Genomic DNA, 25,837 nt, shown 5'->3' on the forward strand with positions numbered 1-25,837 from the left:
TCCCAGTTTCCGCTCGACGATAGATTTAGGACGTTACGCGTATCCTAGGAGTATATGGAAGAGTAGACATCCCAGTTTCCACTCGACGATAGATTTAGGACGTCACACGTTATCATAGGAGTATATGGAAGAGTAGACATCCCCATTTACGCTCAACGATAGATTTAGGAAGGTGTGTGTGTACATAGATGTTTGTGTTAGGGTGTGTAGACATTAGGTGGGCCCGACGATAGGTTTAGGGTGTCGTCTGTATATATTCCAGCCTTAGGTTAGGTGTTTTAGCGAAGTGACTTGAACGATGGTAGTGTCTGCAGTAGTGTATGCAATGCGAAGAGTGTTAGGAAAGTAATACTGAGGCCATGTTTCGGCACAGCCCTTACCAGCTGGAAGGTGTTTACATAAGATTGTGGAACCACTAGTGGCCTGAACGTGAGGGTTGTCCAACATTGGATACTTAGCTAATGGTGATAGAGTATTACTGTTTGCCACGCGCGTTTGAGTTCAGTGAACTTTAATATTTTAATTTATTTACGGACTTAATTGTTTTGTCGTTCAGACGTCCGATTGCTTTGTAAGTGTGCGTGTTGACACTTAGCTTATTTATGTGAGACTTGAGTTACGAATGCGGGTTCGATTCGTCAGCCGGGAATAGATTTTACTTTCAATTTTTCGTTCTGTCATTATTATAATAGTTGATTGAGGTCGATCAATAACTTTGTAGTTAGTTTGTTGGGACAAACAATGAGTATATGGATCATGATAGCCGCAGTTGTAAAGGAAAGAATTCCCTAGATTGTTTTGGTATTTTTGATTTATTTGACCATGTGGACTTGTAATTTTATTAAACTTAACGTAAGCGTTTATAACCTGAAAGTTGGTTTTATAAGAATATTTTTCAAGTGATTTGCCACTTTTTCTTTAACTTCAATGTTTGGCATTTCTTCTAAATGCATAAGTGTTTCCTGCATTTCGCAGTTTTGTTCCTTCGGAACGACGTAACGTAAGATCCTGTCGGATCGAGTTGTTGTTGTTTCCTTCTGAACAGCTGTTTGGGTGATGCAAGTTTCAGCATCGGGATTATTCTATAAATTAAGGGTGTCACGAGATGACAATACATGAAGAAATTTTATTTTTAATTATGACTGCTGGTGTTAACTTGTAGTGAACAACATGCTTTCCAGTAGTATTTCGCAACCTCTCCAAAGCAACTGATAGTCAATTTGGTTCGATTAAGGTTTCATTTGTCGGGTGTTTCCATATCCGACAGGGTATTTGACTGGTGGATAACCTTAATTAAATGTAAATTTGGAATTCTACTTGTTGAAGGTCAGATTTTCCACGGATCGTGTTGTTTAATTCTCAGTTATCGTTTGGATCAAGAGGTGGCCGATTTTCAGGTTTTCTTTTCATTTTTCTAGTTTTCGTAGTCCACTAATCTGTGATGTTTCTACTTTTCCCCGACGAAAGTTCTTCGATAAATATAACTAATAAAACTCACGCCATGCAATGTGACTGCGTTTGAAACATTAAATAATTAATTTTTTGATGAATGGTTTCATAAAATTAATTTTTTGTATTTAATTAATTCAATAAAATTTAGTAAGCACATATTTGCTCATTTCAAGTAGTTAGGCTCTCTTCTGAACCCCATCGTTTGCCTCAAGATCGTGACCGAAATATTCCCGCTACGGCCCCCAAGATATAAGAGTTCGATATTGCTCTACTGCAGCAGCTGTGGCCGACCAACGATGAAATGGTAAGCTCAAGGGTTCAATACAATTCTGTTTACAAAGACACAGTTACCGGATGAGAAGCCCAAGGAAAAACAAGTGCAATAAATGCAGTTCAGTGTAAACTACTCGCTAAATTTAATTTAATTATTTCCGTCCAACAACTGTTGGTAAAGTAAACATGAAAACAAGACTGAAATACTGTATATGTAAAGTAGAATTAGAGCGTACTGAAAACAATCGAATCGTTAAAATAATGGGAGAAACGGCTGATGAATCTGATGCAGGAGGAGAATAACCCTACTATCGGCCGTCTAAAAGGTAGGAAATCATAGCCTGATAATTACATTAATAAATTGAGGGAAATGATTGGCCTGTAACGCAAATAAAAAAGATTAATTATGATGAAAATTATATATTGACAATTGAATGAAATATTTAAGGAACCTGATCTACAGGACCGGATGAGTTGGCCGTGTTAAGGGCGCGCAGCTGTGAGCTTGCATCCGGGAGATAGTGGGTTCGATCCCACTGTCGACAGCCTTGAAGATGGTTTTCCGTGGTTTCCCATTTCCACACTATGCAAATGCTGGAGTTGTACCTTAATTAATGCCACGGCCGCATCCTTCCTACTCCTACGCCATCCCTATCCCATCGTCGCCATAAGACCTATCTGTGTCGGCGCGATGTAAAGCAAGTGTACGATCTACAGGCAGAGGTTGGTCATCCCTTCGACTTTCGGGAGAGGGACGAGAGTCCGGGTTGCAATATCAGTCTCCGATGCTTCGCTCTCATAAATACATGCGACGTTTTTTCACACTGCTTTCAAGTTTTGTAAATGGAACAGAGTGTCGGATGCTTACATTATAATGTTCTTTAGACTTCCATCATTCTCAATTGAGGTTTAGGCTTCACTGATAGCCTTGATAGCCCTCAGTACACGCCACTGATAACAATATTGTCCACATAGATGTGCATTTCCGCTACTTTCTTTATTGCATCCACTACATCATGCATGAGTACGTTGCAGAGGAAGGGGCTCATAGGGTCTCACTGAAGCACTTCATTCGTTTGACCGATCGGTTTTGATCGCTCCGCATTGTCCTCAATATGGCGATTGTTTTCCGCCATGATGCTGGCAACCAGTCTAGTGAGCCTGGATTTCCCTGCTATGAGCTGTAGCTTACGAATCAAATTTTGCCTATTTACTGGATTATATGCCTTACAGAAGTACACGTGGGCTGAGATACTATTGCTGGTCGTTTCTCAAATCATGGCATTGTCAAATCAGCGTTCAAAAATTATTAGTCCCTGTGACTTTCCCTTTATTCTTTGCTAAATGCTATAGGACTCATTTCTGAAGTTGGTCATGTTTACTAATCGATCATGTAGGACATCCGGTAATAAGGAAATTAGTGCGAGGCAGAAGTGTCATAGTCTAGATTGGTTGAGTTTCTTTAAAGTGACAACGAATTGGTGTTAAAATAATGAAGCGATATAAAACGTAGAAAAATGCAATATAGTGCAATTCTCCTTGGTCTGACTTGCTTATTAAGTTTCTCAGGTAATGTGTGGTTGACGGATATTTTTAGTTTAGGCTATGTTATTAAAGTAGAATGGAGGTTAGTTGTTTAAAATCAGTTTATTATGTTTGACGTCTGTTATTTCATGTAGTTGCCGTAGCTTCTGGGGAGTGTACGGATTTGCATGGAAGGACAATTTCACAAGGATTACACTATGTTCCTGGTCCTGATACATGCACCCTATGTGTATGTGACAGTGGACATCCTAAATGGTGTAAAGCTGTACTGTGCTCGCCTCCTCAGGTAAGTGATCATTTTTATCATTAATAATTACTAGCATTGAAGGTACCGTATGATAGACGTTCTAATGTTTTGATAACCATAATCTTGTGAGGGTTGGGTTTTTTTTCATAGAAATAATATTGTACTCAGCCTCACCTTGTCTTCTACTATATACAAAAATTCGTATATCCTAAACCACTATTTACACTTTCCTTTTTCATCCTAGGTGTATTGAAGATCTTTGTAGAATTCTCCAAAAGTGGGTTGACACCGGTATGTCCAGATTGTGGAACTATATCAGTATTTAAATGTGACCATTACCTATGGCCAGATTGTTGTAATATACCAGATGTCCAAACAAGGGACTCCATTATTCGTTTGGGAATCGCAAGATTCTACTTAGGCTACTTAGTTGTCACCATGCCTTGTAGAGTGCAAATTAATACAGGGTGGTCAGAAACTGTGTACAGGGTATATGAGCGTTAGAGGGTTGATCATGCTGTAAATAAGTTAATTTGAAAAACAAAAATTCAGTATCTCACGCCGTTGTGATTTTACAAGTAATAAATCTCATTGTAGACTGTATTGGACATTTATTCGCTGCTGAAGTTAGCCAATCAGATCGCTTCACGGGTAATTTCAAATGGGCTTTGTGAGGCAGTGTTATTAAATCTGCACATAGCTTAAGACCGACTTGTGAGCCATGTTGAGAAATCAACAACAAACACAGCATGCGTTTCAGCCGATTTCACCGTAGTGTACTTGCTGTTGCATGATCTCAGTTGGAAGGTCCGTATTCAAATTCTTCCCCTGGTGAAATTGTTTCTTTGCCGGGCTGAGTGGCTCAGACGGTTCTTTCCTTTTATGAAGATCAGACGGTTAAGGCGCTGGCCTTCTAACCCCAACTTGGCAGGTTCGATCCTGGCTCAGTCCGGTGGTATTTGAAGGTGCTCAAATACGACAGCCTCGTGTCGGTAGATTTACTGGCACGTAAAAGAACTCCTGCGGGACTAAATTCCGGCACCTCGGCGTCTCCGAAGACCGTAAAAGTAGTCAGTGGGACGTAAAACAAATAACATTATTATTATTATTATTATTATTATTAAATTGTTTCTTCGAGTGGTGCTCTCACATCGGTCTTAAGCCACGTGCAGATTTAGCAACACCGCCTCACAAAGCCTGTACTTCGGCAGCTGATAAAATGACAATGGAGTGAGATATCAAATTACTTTCTTCATTTTATATTGATGCTCAGACGGCCGATGGTAGGGTTATTCTCCTCCTGCATCAGATTCATCAGCCGTTTCGCCCATTATTTTAACGATTCGTTTGTTTTCAGTACACTCTAATTCTACTTTACATATACAGTATTTCAGTCTTGTTTTCATGTTTACTTTACCAACAGTTGTTGGACGGAAATAATTAAATTAAATTTAGCGAGTAGTTTACACTGAACTGCCTTGGTTGCTTGGTTCGACTACAGAGACCCCTGATCAGAGTGGGTGGCATTCGGGGAGGATGATTTCGGGCATGGTGTCGAAACCACTTCCCTCTGCCACCTCGGGTAGTTCGCTACACAGTCTTTAACTTTTGATTCCGTAAGAGGGGGCAACCCCTGTATTAGTCTGGGTTCCAGCTTCCTTAGGTTCCTGGTTGCTACCAGAACCGAGGGCATGATTTCAAGCTGGTGAATCTAATGGAAACAAAGGTCCACCTATTCAATACCACACAATGTTATAAAATAATTTATAAAATTTGATTATTCTTACGACCGGTTTCGATGCTGGTGTGCATCATCATCAGCCATAAAATAAGAAAAACAAACATGACAAGGTTACAAAAACAATGCATAAAGTGTACACAAATTTTACAAAATCAGGCATAACTTAATTAAAAACATTATCCATAAATATTATAATCTAAACCTAAAAATATAGCACCAATTGTCTTAAAACTTTGTATATACACTGACTGAGCAAATGTCATGGGATAGCAGAGCACTGATGCGCAGGTGTGTTGTCTACGCACCACATGCCCCCTGTGCCAGCGGCAGTTGTATAGGAGACCTTGTGAGCAGTGGATGTGCATGTGACAGGTGTAACATGGAATGTCATCATGAGCTAACACCGAACGGGTATGGTGGTCGGTGCGGTGCCCGACGGATGGGAAGTGAGATTTCGGAAGTGGTGCGGGAATTCGGCTTCCACACGATCAACTGTGTCCAGAGTGTATCGTGAATGGTTGAATGCGGGTGGCACTGTCCACAACAGACGAACAACCGGCCGTCCAGCCACCCTCGATGACCGTGACCGGCGACATCTGAGGCGGATTGTCAGTAGTGATATTCGGGCAACCGTGCAACAAATCACGGCTCACTTCAACACAGGCCGTTCTTAGACACGTCTCCCAGTGGACAATCCATAGGAACATGGGGTATGGGAGCTGGCGCCGCACACGGGTGCCACTGTTAACCCAACGTCATCGGGCACAACAACGCGCATTTGTCGCCAGTCACCAGGGATGGGCACTGAAACAGTGGCATAACGTGATATGGTCGGGCGAATCACGATTTCAACTGCACCATGCCGATGGGAGGCACCGTGTATGGCGCAGACCACATGAAGCGATGGATCCTGCCTGCCTGGAAGGTGTGGTCCAGGGTGCCGGTGTCTCTGTTATGGTCTGGGGTGCATTTTCCTGGTATGGAATGGGCCCCCCACTTGTTGTGGAAGAGACTTTGAATGGTACGCGGTATGATGAGCTGCTCGGAGACCATCTCCACCCATGTTTGGCCTTCCAGCGCCCAGACGGTTCTGCGGTGTTTCAAGATGATAACGCGGCGCCACATCGCACCCACGTCACCCGGGAATGGTTCCAGGAATATACAGCGGAGGTCCAACGACTGCCATGGCCACCCAGGAGCCCCGATATGAACCCTATCGAGCATATCTGGAATGTCCTGGAATGCAGGCTCTGTGCCATGGATCCTGCACCCTCGAACAGACCAGCATTGGCGGCCGCTCTGCAAACGATTTGGTGTCAGCTGCGTCCAGAAGACTACCAGGGACTTGTCGACTTACTTCCATGGCGTCTTACTGCAGTTCGCAGGGCCAGGGGAGGCCCCACACGCTATTAGGTGACTATCCCATGACATTTGCTAAGTCAGTGTACGTCCTCTTGACAAGAGTCTCTGAATCTAAAAGCGTTGAATATTATGTAAGCAGATTAAATTAAGCCTAGTACAAAAACTAACATCTCACTCACTTAAAAGTCCGAGGGCATATTTCTTTATTTTGATTATTTGTGTAAAATATTTTCATGCTGAACATCCACTGAGTCTTGAAGTGACAGGTGCAATTAATAAGAAAGCATTTTTCTATTGGTTAAAAAAAGTCTGTCGTTAAAATAACGTAACTGGTCATAAGACGTAAAAACTTCTAGAACTAAAAAGAACATGAAAGAAATTCAAAAGCTGTTTTGCGTAATAAAATACACGTCTTCTCTAACTTTAAGAATGTGGCTGGATTCGGTCTGCTGAGTATTAAATAAAAAACTTTAATTTTTCATGAAAATAAGGCGGACGCCGTGTTCCCAGGGTACTAAATGGTGTTCTCGGTTCAAAATGTGGGACCTGAAGCAGAAAAAATAGAATGTTAAGAAAGGATTTTGAGAAAAGAGAGATAAAAGGTAAGGTCCTGTCGTAAAAATTAACGTGAATATGAGACTCGCCCTTGGTAGCATGTACGATGTGTATAAACAAACGTTAGAGAAGACACTGAGAACCGCAAGATACCGTGACCAATGTACCTGTGTTGAAAGGGAAGGGAGGGGAAAGTAGGGGAGGTACTGAGGGGAGATAGCAGGATAGGTAGGGAAAGTGGGAAGGAGAAGGAGGGGGTTAGAGCTAATGGCAATGGAGGAAGGAGGGAGGGAAATAATGCAGAGCGATGCAGTGAGAGGGCGTGGCATGAGAACGTTTTCTGTATGCTTTGAAAGACTGATTGCTATAAGCTTTATTGAGTCTGAAAAACGCTACCAAAAAATCAAACAATACTTTTGGTTTTTCCGAAATATCATTGGGAATTAAACCAGCATTAAAGTATTCATCCAGGTGAATGAAACAGCTCTCAGTGATGTCAAGCAAAGTACCTTTATTAAGAATCTGTAAAATTGTGAGATCCTGATCGATGCTAGTAAAATTATGCTGAAAATCTTTCACATGTTGCCCCGATGCCAAAAACCTATTGTATCTAACGGCATTAACGTGTTCCGCGTATCTGATTTTAAAGTTATGTCCTGTTTGTCCAAGATAAGAACTGCTGCAGTCATGACAGCATAATCTGTACATTCTTCTCTTTTTTCTGCTTCAGGTCCCATATTTTGAACCGAGAACACCATTTAGCACCCTGGAAACCTGGCGTCCGCCTTATTTTTTTGAAAAATAATAGTTTTGTTATTTAATACTCAGCAGACCAAGTCCAGCCACATTCTTTTAGTTAGAGAAGACATGTATTTTATTACGCAAAACAGTGTTTGAAGTTCTTTCATGTTCTTTTTAGTTCTAGAAGTTTTTACGTCTTATGACGGGTTACGTTATTTTAACGACAGACTTTTTTAACCAGTAGAAAAATGCTTTCTTATTAATTGCACCTGTTACTTCAAGACTCATTGGATGTTCAGCATGAAAATATTTTATACAAATAATCATACAAAATAAATATGCTCTCGGACTTTTAAGTGAGTGAGATATTAATTTTTGTCCTAGGCTCAATTTAATCTGCTCACATATTATTAAATGCTTTTAGATTCAGAGACTCTTGTCAAGAGGACGTATATACAAAGTTTTAAGACAATTGGTGCTATATTTTTAGGTTTAGATTGTAAGTTAATGTTTATGGATAATGTTTTTAATTAAGTTATGCCTGATTTTGTAAAATTTGTGTACACTTTATGCATTGTTTTTGTAACCTTGTCATGTTTGTTTTTCTTATTTTATGGCTGATGATGATGCACACCAGCATCGAAACCATGTAGCTGTTTGTTCTCCTATGCTTCACACTTGGGGAGACGAAAGTTGATAGCTGGGGACACATGAATATAAATATAAACTATATGTGGCTTGCCCACAAATTGCTAAGCAAATAGAATCAATTGTCGCTCCATTGTTTCCCATTTCTCTATGTAATGTTTGGGTGCCAGCTTTACAGTTTTAAAAAAAAGCTGTACAGCAAAATTTATATTTACTAGCATAGAGACTTATACTTAAATCACAGGGGTAGGATTTTAAATAATTAACCATTAAGTATCGCTTTGAGAAAGAAAATTAACACAATATCTGGTCAAAAGAATTTATTAAACAAAAAAATGAGATGAGTCGGAAAAGTACCTTTTAGCTTGGAGGGAATTAAGAATTTAACGTTATTGTAATTTACTCTTGCTTTCATTGTCTAATTGTGGCTCACCAATTTGTAGCTTCCGTTGAGGTCATCTGTATTCCGTGGTTACTCGTTCCCCTTTTCTCATTGCAGACTGGCTCCATGGACATCCTTCCTTCTGCGATATGGTTTGGGCTATCTGGACTAGCACTCCCTAATTGCCTAGTCTTTAAATTAGACATTGGCCCTATGCTTGTGAAAATTGATCACCATTGATCGTGGGAGGAGAAAATTCAGAGTTATGAATTTTTCCATGTTATCTGAAATCTCAATCCAACTTAGCTATTCTACTGATACAATACAGACTTATATCAAGTTTCGTGGACTTGAACTAACGTAGTTCTTCGTCCAGAATAATTATAGAATATATCACAAGCCGTATGCTTGTTTCGTCTCACCCTGATCCAACAACATCACAGCAGCTACGTACTGTGTCTTGAAGCGACAACTCACTGTCTCAAAAAAATAAAGTAGTTGTGTCTTGAGGATTGCTCCGCGCAAGATAATATACAGGAGCTCTCCCCTCCCTTGGTAACTGCTCCATACCCAGTCTGTATACAACGAAACATCTGATTCGTTGCTCTCATATCATATCTTCCCTCTCTTCATTCTACACCCATAACCAGTAGGCGTGTCGATGATGTAGTCTCCTAGCTTGCTAGCGAGTCGCTGTATAGTACAGTACTCGTGAGTTAAACCCAATGACTCATCAGAACTTCCCCGCTTCAAGAATAACTTTTCCGTGTACACAATATGAGGTGAAATGACACAAACTCAGACTCAACATATTGACCATATTTACAGTACATAATGAATTCTTGTCTTATAGTTTAAATAATAACTGGTGTTCTAATATATACAATATGTTTCCAAAAGCCTTATTTACAATTGAAGTTAAATTAATATGTGTGAATGAATAATTTCCAAAGACGGGTAATCTTAATATAGAGTGATATCACGTAATAGGACTGGACAATAAATTAGTATGGCTGGAGAAGCCTGGACGGTTACAACCGATCCTAAGAATAATAAAATGTTATAAATTATTTTATAACATTGTGCGGTATTGAATAGGTGGACCTTTCTTCTTTCCGTTAGATTCTTGGCTCAATACAGAATTAACATGAAGTTTTTAATCTTAAATGATTCAAGCTGGTGAAGTCGATTCTCTTCAGGCGACACATTGAAGGTGTATATGGTGAACTTGAGGACCTTAAGAAAATGCGCAGTGGTGGTTTGCTTCTAAAGACGAGCACTGCGCTCCAAGCAGATCAGTTGCTTAAGTGCGACCACTTCGGCGACATCCCCGTCAAAGTGGAATAGCACAAAACCTTGAATCTGGTTCGTGGAATTATTTTCCACAGTGATCTTATTCTAAACACTGACGATGAATTGATGGAAGACATGAAGCACCGTGGCGGACACGTCCGGCGCATTACGCGCAAATTCAACGGTGAAGACGTTGCCACGGGTGCGTTCATAGTCTCCTTCAAATTGTCAGTGTTGCCAGAGAAAGTCAAGGTAACAACCTGTCGTTGCGATGTGAGGCCGTACGTCCCACCTCCTATGCATTGCTATCAATGCCAGAGATTCGGACACATGGTATCTCGTTGTTCGAATCAGTCTGTGTGTGGTACATGTGGGAAAGTAGCTCACGGTGCAGAGGAGTGCACACCTCCGTACAAGTGCACTAACTGCTCTGGTCTTCATTCTCCTCGGGATCGGAACTGTCCGACCTGTCTGAGTGAGAAGAAGATCCTGGAGATCAAGACCCTGGATGGTCTTTCCTACCAGGAAGCGCGCCATAAGTTTAATTCTCTGAATGCACCGGCCAAGACACTATAATTCAGCATGATAGCACAGTCTCTCCCACGTTCGTCATTTTCTGTTCAAACACCTTCCCAGAAGATTGCTGCGCCCGAGGTGACAGTTGCTCCTGTGAGCAACGCCGCAAAGAAAACGAGCTTGAAGGCAGGTCCATCCCGGCCTTCGACCACCAAAAAACCTGTGCTGGCTAAGAAACCTACGCCGGCATAGCACGAGGTCAGCGAAAGCTGCACCTAAGCCGGCGGAGGCGGCATCGTCGACCAGGGCTGGAAAATCACCTCCCGGCCCGTCTAAACAAGAATCAACGGCGGGGAAGAAGAGTGCCCTTACCAGACGTTCTTCTACATCTCCTACAAATGGGGCCTCACGCCCTCTACCTGGAGGGCCTGATTCTGCGCCAGCGGGTCTTCTTTCTGGAAAACCCTCGTAGGAAGAACTCCCCCCCCCCCCGGACTACGTCGAAATTCAAGGCATGCATTACCTCGTCTAGTGACGAGGAGATGCACATGGAGCATGAATCTCCATCTTTGGATAGGGATGTGAGTGTAGGTTAGGTTAGGTAGCATTATGCTGCTCCTAACCTAAACCTCAGAAGTCCACACCAACAATATGGCACTGTTACAATGGAATTATAATGGTTATGATAGGCATCTTGCTGAGCTGCACCAGCTCATTAGCAAGTATTTGGTGAGTATAGTCTGTATTCAGTAAACACATTTCAGACCAGGTCATCATACTGTCTTGAGAAATTTTTGACTTTACTGGAAAGGACGACATTATGCTCACCGGGCTTCCGGTGGCGTTGGCATTTTTGTACTTTCCGATACCTACAGCGAAGAGGTTCCATTAAGAACCCCGCTTGAGGCTGTAGCTGTTTGCGTTCCGCTGCCTGTCATAGCAACAGTGTGTAATGTTTATTTTCCACCAGGCCAGCCTCTTAACATAAATGATGTCACTGATCTTCTAGATCAGCTTCTACCTCCCTTCCTCTTATTGGGTGATTTTAACGCCCATCACCCCATCTGGGGCTCTGAGACGCCTTGCTCCCGGGGAAGAGAGCTGGAAACATTTGTAACAGAGCTGGCTTTATGTATTTTGAACACAGGCAAACCAACTCCTTTAGTGTACGTTACGGCACATATTCTTGTATAGACATAAGTCTATGCAGCCAAAAATTGGTTCCGCTGTTTCGGTGGAATACACATGACGATCATTGTGACTGACCATTTTCCCATCATTCTTACTTTGATGAAACAAAAATCTGTCGAGGCTCCCCTTCGATGGATTTTTAAACATGCTGATTGGCCAAAGTACACATCACTAGCTGTCTTTAATGACTATATCAGATGGACCATCAGCGAGGAAATAACTTACATCACCCAAGTTATTCTTGCTGCTGCTGAGGAGTCCATTCCGTTCTTCTCAGGGACTCCTCGCCGAAAACTCGTTCCTTGGTGGAATGAAGAAATAGCAGCAGCTATCAAAGAACGCCGCCACGCTCTCAAACATTACCATAGACAGCCTACTGTGGCCAACTTGGTAACTTTTAAGAAACTCCGCGCTAAGGCGCGAGTTCTTATTCGCCAAAGTAAGAAGGCTTCATGGGAGAGATATGTGTCGTCAATGACGTCACATACTCCATCATCTCAAGTGCAGACTACGCTTCGACGGATTTCGGGTATCCAAGGATCATCTCCTGTACCGGGAGTTTCCATTGCAGGCAGTGTCGCCTCTGACTCTCTCGTGACTGCTAACCATCTAGCTAGTCATTTCGTGGATGTATCTGGCTCCGGGAATTACCATCGTGATTTCCTCGCTCTGAAGCGGGAGGCAGAACGTCATCTCCTTAGTTTTGCCACTCAAGCTTCACAGGACTACAACGTGCCCTTTAGGGAGTGGGAACTTCAGAGCGCTTTGCAAGGCCACGTCTCTTGGCCCGGACAACATCCATAGCCAGATGTTGAAACACCTTAGTGATGATAGTCTACTATATCTCCTTCATGTGTTCAACCGAATCTGGATAGAGGGTGATTTTCCATCTCAGTGGCGAGAGGGCATAGTCATTCCTGTCCTCAAGCCTGACAAAGATCCTAAGTATGCAGGAAGTTACAGACCGATTTGTTTTACAAACTGCCTGTGTAAGCTATTTGAGAGGATGGTAAATCGCAGGCTCATGTGGTAACAAGGACTCTTGTCCGAGTACCAATGTGGTTTTCGAGACGCTCGCTCGACCACTGACCACTTGGTACGCCTGGAGAGCTCTGTTCAGGATGCGTTTCTCCGCAAACAGCATTTGGTAGCTGTTTTCCTTGACTTTGAAAAGGCTTATGACACCACATGGCGATATGGTATCCTTTCAGTCCTGCATCAATGGAGATTCCGAGGTCACTTGCCGGTATTTTTTGCAAATTTTTGTCCGTCCGTCTATTCCGTGTCCAAGTAGGGAGGACATATTCGCAATACCACGTTCAGGAAAATGGAGTCCCACAGGGATCGGTCCCTAGTGTCACTCTGTTTGCGATTGCCATAAATGGTATTGTTGCTGCTGCTGGTACGGCAGTCATACTGTCGCTATATGTGGACGACTTTGCTCTGCACTATAGCTTGCGTAATATGGCAGTCGCAGAGTGACAATTACAGCAAGCTATTAGGAGAGTGCAGCAGTGGACCTTTGAACATGGCTTTCGGTTTTCCACCACAAAGACCTGTGTTGTCCACTTTTGTCGCCAACTTTCTCTTCACCCTTCTCCCGAACTTTATTTAGGAAATGTAGCTATTCCTGTAGTTGACACTTAACGATTTCTTGGGCTCCTTTTCGATAGCATATTATCATGGGAGCCACATGTGCGGCAGTTAAAAGTGCAATGCACTGAGAAGCTGAATATCATGTTCTTAACAGCACTAATTGGGGTGCTGACCGCACGGTGCTCCTACGATTCTATAGGGCACATATTTTATCACGGCTAAACTATGGCAGTGCAGCATATTGCTCAGCAAGGCCAAGCTTGCTTGTAAAGCTGAACAGCATCCACCACAGCGGGGTTAGGTTGGCAACGGGAGCTTTTCGTACAAACCCCATTGCCAGCCTGCTCGCTGAGTCTGGTGTGCCACCTTTACACCTGAGGCGCCAGCAGCTCCTACTTACGTATGCTGCAAATTTGCGACAGATGCCACTTCATCCAAGCTATCCTTGCGTGTTCAACAATGGCAACCGTTTGCTGTACGCTGCTTGTTCTCGAGCACCGCGGCCGGTTGGAATGCACTTGGATAGCAGTTACAGATTGTTTCACGTACCTTCGGTTCCTTGCCTTGTCAGACAACCCAGCGGGGTACCGCCGTGGGTAGTACGACGACCTGAAATTATCCTGGATCTGCACACTGGCCCGAAAGAAAACGCGGACCCTTCGATTTATCCGAGGCTCTTCCTGTCCGTTGTTGGCCGCTATCCAGGTTCAGCCGTCGTCTACACGGATGGTTCAAGGACAGAAACGAAGGTGGGCTGTGCGTTCGTTGTCGACAATGATAGGTTTCTTTTTGCTCTCTTGGAAACCTGTAGTGTGTACACAGCAGAGCTCTATGCTATCTGTGAAGCTCTGCGGTACGCTCTGTCCAATGGACACTTGACACTTACTTCTGTGTACTGACTCCTTGAGCTCGCTACAGTCTATTGATACTTGTTTCCCTCGACACCCTCTGGCGCAGCGGGTCCAGGACCTGCTGGCCGAGTGTTCGGATGCCGGCACCAGAATCACTTTTATGTGGCTCCCAAGTAACACTGCCCCCTTTGCCTTTCAAGGTTCCAGCAAGTGATATTCGCACTCAGCTGAGACATCTGGTTATGTCCCATTGGAAGATGGAGTGGCAGGCCATTCCACTTCCAAATAAGCTGAGAGCGATAAAAGGAACAACGAAGATATGGAGGACTTCCCTTCGGGCTTCGCGGAGGGAAGCCGTGGTATTATGTCTTCTTTGGATCGACCACGGTATTCTGACTCACTCGCATCTTTTGAAAGGAGAACCCCCTCCGGTCTGTACCTGTTGCAATCATCTTACCGTGGTACACATCCTTACGGAGTGTGTGGACCTGGTCAATCTTCGCCGTAGTCTTAACCTCTCGAGTACAATCTCCCCTATCTTGCAAGATGACGATCAGTCAGCAGACCTCGTCATCCGCTTTATGAGGGATAGTGGTCTGTTTTGTCGTGTATAATGATGTCCTTTGTCCTAGTGTATTTGTGTCAATTGCGCTTTTATCCCATTGACTTCATTTTAGTTTGTGTTGCGTATTTTAATGTGTTATTTTAACGTCTAACGTAAGTTATGTGTATATATATATGTACTATAAGGCAATGCCTTATTCCTTTGTACCCTGTATTTTCTTTTATTTTATTAGAAAATAAGGCATTGCGAATTAGATTCACTGACTGTTTTAATCTCGTACTCATTTTTCATCACCATTTTTTTTAAAACTCTACTCAGTGGATACATTTTAAATTTTTAATTAACTATCGTATATCATGACGTCCATCTCGTCTCACTAGGGGCCGATGACCTGCGATGTTAGGCCCCTTAAAACAACAAGCATCATCATCGATGGGAGACCGGTATTAACAATTTTTTGTGATTATGCAAGTACAGTATGTAATCTCTCAGTATGTCATATACCAAGCGAGTTGGTCATGTGGTTAAGATCACAAAGCTGTAAGCTTGCATTTGGGAGATACTGGGTTTGAACCCCACTATCGGCAACCCTTTCCGTAGTTTCCCATTTTCACACCAGGCAAATGATAGGGCTGTACCTTAATCAATGCCTTGGTCGCTTCCTTCCCAGTCCTAGCCTTTTCTTATCCTATCATCGCCATAAGACCTATCTGTGTCGGTGCGACATAAGGCAAAATTGTAATATGTCATATATAACATTCCGTAGAGGTGGATGTACTTAACCAAGTAGTGTGAATGATGTAGGGGTGGACCAGAAAACTTATCAGGCCATGCTAGATTGAGATGGCTCCTCAAATTTCTTCATATATTTGTGATCTTTTGTTTCATCATTCCTCAATTTAGCCATCCATTGAATTACTCTTTTGTGTAATCCATTAGCCCTCATTTTTTGCCAGTAATCTCCCATGATCTACCCTATTAAAAGCCTTTGATGTTCTTTGAAATAATTTAAGGAAAAAAACTGGGTAAACAATTAATAGGGAATCTGCCACCTGGGCGACAGCCAAAAATGCAGATTGATTGTTGTTGTTTCTTACAATTTGCTTTACGTCGCACCGACACAGAGAGGTCATATAACGAACCATCTTCAGAGTTGCTGACAGTAGAGTTCAAACCCACTATCTCCTGAATGCAAGCTGATAGCTGTGTGACCCAAACCGCACAGCCATTTGCTCAGTGATTGATTGGGTAGTTCATTTGACCCCTTGAATCAAAATATCTGTTGTATCTTGCTGGAATCCTACAGGTTGAACCTCACTGGAATAACTTTTCTTAAATTTGAAGTGCCTTCTTTGAAACCAGTTACGAATTTTGCAAATGTGTCTAATCAGAAAGATGCTTGTCCAGATTTTTTCCATTCAACACGTCAGTCGGACTGGCCTGTGAGTACTCGTTTTGTGTTTATCACCTTTTCTTTTGTACACTATGGCTACTATAGCAACTCTCCATTCATTTGGCCTATTTTCATACCAGGCAAACGCTGGGGCTGTACCTACCTTAATTAAAATCACAGGCGCTTCCTTCCCATTCCTAGGCATTTCCTATCCCATTGTTGCCATAAGACCTGTCTGTGTCGGTGTGACGTAAAGCATATAGCAAGCATTCATTTGGTGTAGCTCTTTTGTGCAAACGGTAATGAGATAAGTACTTCAGATGTGGTACTGTATCCCAACCCAGTGTCTTTAGTATATCCTAGAAACCTTATTAATTCCAGTTGTTTTTCTAGTTTTCATATTTTGGGTAGAAATTTAGTATGTGCAGCATAAGTTTTATAGCATCGTAAGGTATTTGAAATGTTACAAATCTTATGTAGAATACCTTGTAAAGGAGAGTTATGTTCACTGCGACAGCCAGGGCCTACCCACCAGCCCCCAGAAGTAAATTTACTTTCATAACCTTATATAATATTTATCACACGCCATTATTCTTTGCTCAAGCGTGCTTTAGCATTTCCACTGGCTGAGATACAGTCTGATACGACGTCATTCCCACCAATCAAATAAAATGCATTCCGTTACCGACCCACACACAATGAAAACACAACTAAATGCAATCTGTAACGGAACAATGTACAATACTGAATAACAATAATTTTCTATTGAACTTTAATGTTTTGTAGGATAGAGCACGACTGCAGCCTTAAAAAATTCGTGAACCCTCTTGTCAGCGGGAGAGTTGGTCTTGAACAGGAATTCCGCCAAGTAGTGCTTGCTTTCTTTCTTTCAAAGCTGGGAATGAAATAGGACTCATGCTTTTGATGACTCCACCTGTTCTCTATATGTTGTGTGTGTACTGGCGGTCTGTTCCTTAGCACTCCTGTTGCTATCGATGAATTGAATGGAGTGATTGACACGAAGGTGAACAAATCCTTTGTGTTCCAGGCAGTCGTACGCCTTCCAGCAATCAGAAATAATGATTGTGCCTGGCAACACCCACTCTTTAACCTGTGAGTAGTCGCTTGCCAAATTGTAACACAAGTGGTCACACGTGAGACTTTCTTGTTGAATCTTGTGTAGTGCATCACCATGTGCTGTCTTCTTACGAACTGCAAATTCATCACGCTTCCCGCACGTGTCTTTTAATGGAGGATGAAAGGAGATATTGAAATTATTAAACGTTTGGCGAAAAATGTACGAAGAAACTGGATCATCACAACTTAGGTTATATATAACAGTTATATTCAGGTCAAATGCAATGACTGTCACATCATATTCTACATTTTTGTGGGTTGGGCCACTATTGCGCTCAACGTCTCATATATAGGTGCATTTACTGCTTTAGTCCAATGAGAAGGTACACATTACTCACATTTCATGCTAATCCTATCACACTTATGAATCCATTTTATTCTTACCTTCCTACTACAATTCACCATTTCAGGCCTAATCCTATCTATTCCTGCTGCTTTATGACAATATAGTTTATTTAATATCCTTTCCACTTACTGAGTGTAATTTCACAGCTGTCGTCATTCTCCTCGTCAAGTCCATTACTCAGGATATCAACAAAGATTTCCTTTCACGATGAGAAGATTTTCAGAATATTCCTTCCACCTGTGTAGTGCTTCCCAGAGATCTAAGAGTTCACCTGATTTGTGCAAAACAATGTTCATTTCTCTTTTCCCTCTCATTCGTCTTTTTTTTTTTCTGCTACTGGCTTTACGTCGCACCAACACAGATAGGTCTTATGGCGACGATGGAATAGGAAAGGCTATGGAGTTGGAAGGAAGTGGCCATGGCCTTAATGAAGGTACAGCCCCAGCATTTGCCTGGTGTGAAAATGGAAAACCATCTTCAGGGCTGTTGGCAGTGGGATTTGAACCCACTATCTCTCGGATGCAAGCTCACAGCCGCGTGGTCCTAACCGCACAGCCAACTCGTCCGGTCCCCCTCATTTTAAGATTCTTATTATAGTACAGAAATCTTCCCCTGCTGCTTGACCATGCCTTTCCCAGTTATTACCAAAATCTTCCCAAGACTTCTTCTTGGACTCTACAATGATTAGTTTTCCTTTATTTATTTCATCTTTGTGCATTTTCCAATCTGTATAAGTTCTTGTTCAGAGCCATTCCTGCCATGCCTCTTTTAAAATGTTTATAAGCGTCCCTCACTTCTTCATTCTACCTTCATGTTTGCTTTTCCTCCATCTTTATACACCGCTGTTCCCAGGCATTCTCAGGCCACTTTTATCATAGCATCCTTGTATTCTACCCATTCTCTTTCCATATCCTGAACCTCATCACTATCAATCTCTAATCAACTAAATTTAGAGCTCTCAACCCAGGTAACAAATTCCTTATCAATGGTTTACCAAGTGTTTTCTTTTATCAAACATCTCTCATGGTAAATTATTCCAATCCCTACTTCCTCTTCCAATAAACAGATATTTACCCCATTTTTTCCACTTGAATTCCAACTTTATCTTCATACTCTCATCTTTCCTACCTTTAAAAACTCTAAGTTTATTTGTCTGCTAGCAAATGTACCCATGCTTCGCTGCAGTATTCTACATTGTATACATATATCGAAATAAATTATTGTACATGCAGTAAATAAGATTTTTTAAATTGCATGTCCCTTAGCGTTATCCAAGCAACAGCATGGGGAGGTCCCCATACGTTGTTTACAATGTAAAGTGTGAACTGCGGAATAGGGATGATAACGGCAGGCTCACTTGCCTACTGCCATTCACAATTGAGTTGGGGAATTTACATTATAATGGCAGGCCCCATAGCCTAATGCGGTGTCACAATCTATTCGGGAAGTTTTTGTTACAATTGCAGGCCCAGTTTCCTACTTCCAGACAGATTACAGTTGAGGAGTTTTTACTATAATGGCAGGCAACTTCCCTACTGCCAGTCAAAATTGAGTTTTACTGTTATCATTATAATGACAAGCCCCTTTTCCTAGTGCTAGCCGGCTTACTGCCAGTCGCACCGAGTTGGTGAGTTTCCATTAAAATAGCAGGCCCCTATGCCTAATGCCAGTCACATTTTCGATGGGTACATTTGTTCATAATGGCGGGCACTCTTGCCTACAGCCAAACACAATCGGGTAGGGGAGTTTTGAACAAAATTGCATGCTTCATTACAATGGTGGGCCCTGCTTACTAATGCCACTTACACCAGAGTTTCAGAAGACTCCATACCTAGTCGATGCGGGGAGTACTGATTACAATAGCAGACACACCCTTTCTTGATCGCTACAAATAGACATCAATGAATATATACAGATCGACATATAAAAGTATATGCATGCTTAAAATATTGCAGACTTTCATTTACAGATTAACTGTTGCTAAACGGTACATCATATCAACAAACGGATTGTACCATAAGACGCTGTATTTAGCGGTCTAAATGGCTGGTCCTATGATATTTTCTCGTATCTATTCATGGGTCACATTGAGTTAGAAATGATAAATAGGGTGAAATTTGGGCAAGATTTTCTCACAGTGCATTACTTTTTGGATAATTATGCAACAGTAACAAACATAGCATTTGGCTCACATATGGTTACTGTGTGGGCCAATGATCGTGTAGAATTTGATGCTATCTTTCCTATAAGTGATTCAAAGTATGAATTATGCATGTAAAAAATTGAGAAATAGAGACAAATATAACATATAAGGGATAGAGATACGACAAAAAGTCATAGCATCAAAGTTGTAGATCACTCCAAATTAACTGATATTAAACCATCCGTTTTGTGATAGGACTGTGGCGTTTGTTGCCTAATCAAGATAGATTTCATGGTTCCTGCATGGTATATTTTCCATTACTCCTGTTAGAAGAATCAAGACGATTTCAAAGTAATGACAACACTGCACCAAGAAGTCAATTGCATCAAACATAGAGAACAAGCAGAGTGACAAGAAGCAGTACTGGGGGGGGGGGGGGTTCCGTGGTAGGTACCAAAAAAAAAAAAAAAAAAAAAGAACACATTACCATTCGGACAAACGACTGTATTGGAACAGTAACATTTTGGCAGAATACACACTGATTAACATAGGAGCAAAATAGGTCCGAAACAAACCCTGGACATAAATCACCAAAGCAGTTTCTTTTGTACTTCCCTTAAGATGAAAGTTAACAATTCACGAATAAGAAAGAGGTAAAAAGGAACTGCTACACAGGACTTTGTTACAGTTTTCAAATAATGTTCCATACACGATCATCTCAGATTATATTCTTTCTAGAGAAATAATTATAAAACTTTTGAAACAGCAACTTTTTTTTTATGATGATAATAATTGGAATAGTATGTTTTTGCACACTACACACAGAAGGACAATAGGTCCGAGAGAGATCCTGGACATGAATCAGCAAAGCGATACCCAAGCTTCCCTTAACAGGAAGAAAGTAATAGGAAACTACCGCACAGGATTGTTTACAATTTTACAAAAACATTTCATACATCATTATTTCAGGATAATATTCGCTGTAGATTTCACCTATACAAGGGAACTACTACACAGGATTTAGTTACAATTTTCAAACAAAAAAAAAAGGATTCGTACATAATCGTCTCAAATGATTTTCTTCCTAGGGAAATAGACATAAAACTTTTGAAAAAGCAACTGTCCTTTTTATACAATGATTATAATATTTGGCCACAATTACAAATCAAACACCTCCAGAGCGTATTTACAAAAACCTAATGGTCCTAGGGGAGGGAAAGGAGGAGGATCACAACAACAAGGACATGAAAGGAAGAGATAAAAAAAGGAATTTCCGAGTGCACGATATTGGAGAAAGCTCATTCGCCGGTTAGTGTCCAAATTTCAAAGCTTGAGAAAATTCTGTTGGCGATGTCCACCCTCAGTCCACATCAATTAATTTGCAGAACGTAATTAAAAGGTAATTTTGATAAATAGAAAGTAGTAAGAATTTAGGTGCGAGCCAAGGCCTTTAAAAATCAAGTATGTATTAACACCCAACACGCCTGATTGGCTAAGTTAAAGTTTTCCAACAATTTGCATGTGAAGTGTTGTAGCTCACCCAAGTCCAACGATGTAAAGTTTTCCAGTTGGACAGGAATGGAAACCGCATCTCACGGTAAGCCGAGCGAGGTTAGTGGCCCCTCCACACACACACACACACACACTTTACACAAGTAGATGCCAGTCTCCCTAAGACGGACGAGGCAGTCCAATATATACACACCCGGAAGCGAAGACTAGTCTATACTAGTAGGTTTAAGTGACGTGGCAGATGACGTAGGTGGTGTTAAGCAGACACAGGACGACAGTCAGTATGTTGAGAGTTGCAGGAGCAGAAAGACGGGTGAGCACAAACTAAGGTTAATCCAATGATACATAGAGGTATAGATGACAAAAGCAGATAATAATAATAATAATAATAATAATAATAATAATAGAGAGTTTGTAGTCCAGTAGAAACGTAGATATTGCAGAGTATATGGAGACGTAGATGCGATGATATTTCTAGAAGCTTCTAGAAATGTAGATCGAGGGGTTACGACAGGAGCACGTTACAGGACTTACCGATTAGTCATGAAATACCTCGAAACGAATGTCTGCACCCTCATTAAATTTCCCCCATATTTCTTCGGGGATAAAAAGTGAAAAATTTAAAGATATTGGAAATTTTCCGTCGGTTACAAGATAAATGTATAATTTTGCCAAATTTCAATTTTCTACTTCGTCTGGCAGATTGTGCCGTAATCTTGATTTTAGGGGAGGTGGGTAAAAATTAGGACTTTCAGGAAACTAAAGGTAAAAATTATGCACATGCTCATTATTACCCCTTAAACGGATAGCTGTATGAAAAATTCACCAAAATAGTCAATGTACAGGCACACGGTCTTTACAATTTTATTTACATAGATAAGGAATCTGCTCCATGTACAACACGTTTTGGGCTATGTCCACCGGACTTAGCCTGAAAAACCGACCATTCATGATATCTCCCTTATTAATCCTCCTATTGAAATGATGCACATGAGAAAAATTTTTTAGAAATTGTTTTCCATTAAGGATGGTAGATTTCCATTAATTTTGGATGTGCATATTTTGTGGGAGTGCAAAATAATGGTTTCAGTTTTGGATAAACCCCCAATAAATGTAGGTATTCAGAAATAATATTGGTCCTGAAACCTACCCAAGACAGGTGGATTCTAAATATCAAGTTTGGTAGAAATATAGCCAGTAGTTTTCAAGTTGTAAGAACACAGACAAACTGACAAACAGACACCAAAAACATATCGGATGTAAGGCTTTTCAGGCGTTTGCTCTATTAACCAGCGTTTCGTCTTAGGTCTGACACTAGACTCGTCAGAGTGGGATGTGTCAGACCCTACCCACTGACGCTGGGTGTATGCAGGTGAGCTTATCAGAAGCCTATATATGAGGCACAGTCTGATAACTGCATAGGGAGATAAATCTCCACAATGGAATTATTACCCGCCTAGAAATTCCGAATTGAATATGCGGATGGTCATTATGATTTTATTTATATAGATGACAAATAAGCATGGGCATGTTTTTAAGTGACCTTCATTTCGAGGTTTACTGCTCCTAAACTATACCATCAGATGCCCCTTTTATCACTACATGTTTTTTTTGGTTTTTTTTTTCTAGTTGTTTTACGCCGCACCGACACAGATAGGTCTTACGGTGATGATGGGACAGGAAAGGGCTAGGAGTGGGAAGGAAGCGGCCGTGGCCTTAAATAAGGTACAGCCCCAGCATTTGCCTGGTGTGAAAATGGGAAACCACGGAAAACCATTTTCAGGGTTGCCGACAGTGGGGTTCGAACCTACTATCTTCCGAATACTGGATACTGGCCGCTCTACATGTTTGGTTCTGAAGCATTTTCTCATATCTCCCATATGTATGGCTTCGATTGTGTTAGTTTCAAAAGGGGGAAAATCTATGTTTTCATGGTTAACCAGTCTTGAATATCTGCCACTTATTATTAATATTATTAATAATAACGGTAATGGTGCATGGCCTCTGGCTTGGTGGCGACCTCATGAGGATGAAATGACTGACAAAGACATCACAATTTTCTCGGGTCTCCAGAGTCAGGGGATTTCAGAGTACGAGGACATTAAGATTCCGAGAATCGAATTGGGATCTTCGGACCAAAGGCAGTCATTCTATCCCTTAGCCTCAAAGCCAAACTTCACAGTTTGCTAAACCCTAGGTTATCATCTCCACTGATCAGAGTGATTTCCAGCAGGTGTTCTTAATTGTTTAAAGCAAGAAAAGTGTGTTTGGTATATCTTTGCAAAGAATATCAATGGCAGTTTGGAAGTGTTTCACTTGTCTATGGTAAGAAACTTAAAGTTAACATGCCCAATTGGAAATAATTTCAGCTTGAGTTTTATACTAGTCCATAAGCTTTGATTATCTCTTGTTGTGCTGAGTGGGTTTGTTTAAGCTAAAGGGCGGATTTGAACGCATTATTCATGAAATATGATTCTGAAAAACATGCTGGTTGGAAAGAAAAATGTAGGAAAGTAAAAGAAAGGAACTAGCTGTCTCATATTCATGGAATTCTTCCTGTTACTCCAGTACATATTAATTTGCTCATCATCAATATTCATATACACCAGTAAACAGCAGGAAGTCAGCTATCTCTCAACAAGATTATTTCTTTTCATAACCATGCCATATGGAGTCAAGGTTCTCTGAATAGTTTAAATATATGCTAATGTGCTTAAAAGCAACAGCTTGAAGGTGATTAATCTGGCATAAGAGAGGGGAAAGAATGAAATGAATTTCTAAATGACCTGGGAAAATTTAAATTAGCAAGAAATGATTAAAGTAGTGCAAAAGAATTTAAATTAAATACTGTATTTCTGTTGTGATGATATCTTTTAATAAAAGAGTTATAGTGGACATCAAGCCTTCAGCGTTTTGACAGCAGCCAATAGCCACCCAATGAATAGCCTGATGTGTTTTCAAGGCTGTTACACAAGCAACTGGCCTGGCCTCGGCCACTGCAGTCACATCTGATCAGTGGAGGTGATAACCTAGGGTTTAGCAAATTGTGAAGTTTGGCTTTGAGGCTAAGGGATAGAATGATTGCCTTTGGTCCGAAGATCCCAATTCGATTCTCGGAATCTTAATGTCCTCGTACTCTGAAATCCCCTGACTCTGGGGACCCGAGAAAATTGTGATGCCTTTGTCAGTCATTTCATCCTCATGAGGTCGCCACCAAGCCAGAGGCCATGCATGCACCATTACCGTTATTATTAATAATATTAATAATAAGTGGCAGATATTCAAGACTGGTTAACCATGAAAGCATAGAATTTCCCGCTTTAGAAACTAAAGTCGAGCATCTGCAGCACATGCTACCATTCAGAAAAATTATATCCATTAGCCAGTAATAGGGAGCATGAAATATAGAAATTAAGAAGGATATTAATGAACTACAAATAACTAAATAATCTCAAGAACAAAACAGATAAAATTTAGATTCTTAATGACTCACATATCAGACTACAAATCAAAATTAATAAACTGGCAAAAGGTAGTGTTCTCAACTGAAGAAAGGATGCCAGCATCTGAGAGGATGAAGAAATATTGTAAGCCCAGGAAAGCTAAATTTTCTATGTATAATAGACTGGAGTGGTCCTATCTAGGTCATAAAAGGTTTCATATACAATACAATTATTATTATATGCTTCCCTCTTCCAAGTAATTAATAATTGGTATGACTTCCAAGCAGTCTATTCCACCAGGATAATGCTTCATGGCACATAGTAAAGGTGTCACAGGAATGCCTCCGCAATGTTTTTGGTGTTAAATAATGTCTTACAAGGTAAAAAATCATGTTGATGCATTTACTCGTTAATACACATCAAGTCTAATAGAATAAAACCAAGTAGCACTTCCCTTCCCCTCTCCACTCTACAGAGTTATTGCAAGGGAGCGGGTTTCTTTCCATATGTAGCTGCTGGATATAGTGGATGGTTAGAAGCTTAAGATAAGTACAGAAAACTTGAAGTTACAAGGGTGATGGTGAAGGACTTAACTGCATTCATAATTTGTCTCACTTGTTCATATCACTAATTCACAATTATTGACAAGTTTATGCAGTGTAAACAATATTTGTTGTCACATTTGAAGCCATTTCTTTTCAGTGTCGATTCAGTCAATTTATAATTGTTAGGCTCTTCAGTCTGTCAAAACAAATTAATGAATAAATAAAATATAGGAACTACCTATATGTAAAAAAGGAGCACAATACATATGATAACAGAATTCACCTGAAAACTTATTAAGTTGCTTCTTTTTCAGGTATATTTCTGTTATCATATGTTTCCTTTTTTCAGGTAGTTTCTAA

The 25,837-nt window shown here is 41.0% G+C and overlaps 1 protein-coding gene across 1 annotated transcript in view; it reads left to right on the forward strand.

Annotated features, from left to right (window-relative positions):
* Window positions 1–3,143: 3,143 nt before the first annotated feature.
* LOC136858419 (uncharacterized) overlaps window positions 3,144–25,837 on the forward strand; it is a 102,956-nt gene continuing 80,262 nt past the window's right edge. Inside the window, exons 1-2 of the mRNA XM_067137946.2 lie at window positions 3,144–3,294; window positions 3,405–3,556. Of these exons, the coding sequence (XP_066994047.1) occupies window positions 3,243–3,294; window positions 3,405–3,556 (204 nt within the window). The 5' untranslated portion in view covers window positions 3,144–3,242. The remainder of the gene's footprint in view (window positions 3,295–3,404; window positions 3,557–25,837) is intronic.

Source organism: Anabrus simplex, chromosome 1 (genome assembly GCF_040414725.1).
Source record: "Anabrus simplex isolate iqAnaSimp1 chromosome 1, ASM4041472v1, whole genome shotgun sequence".
NCBI classification, from domain to species: Eukaryota; Metazoa; Arthropoda; class Insecta; order Orthoptera; family Tettigoniidae; genus Anabrus; species Anabrus simplex.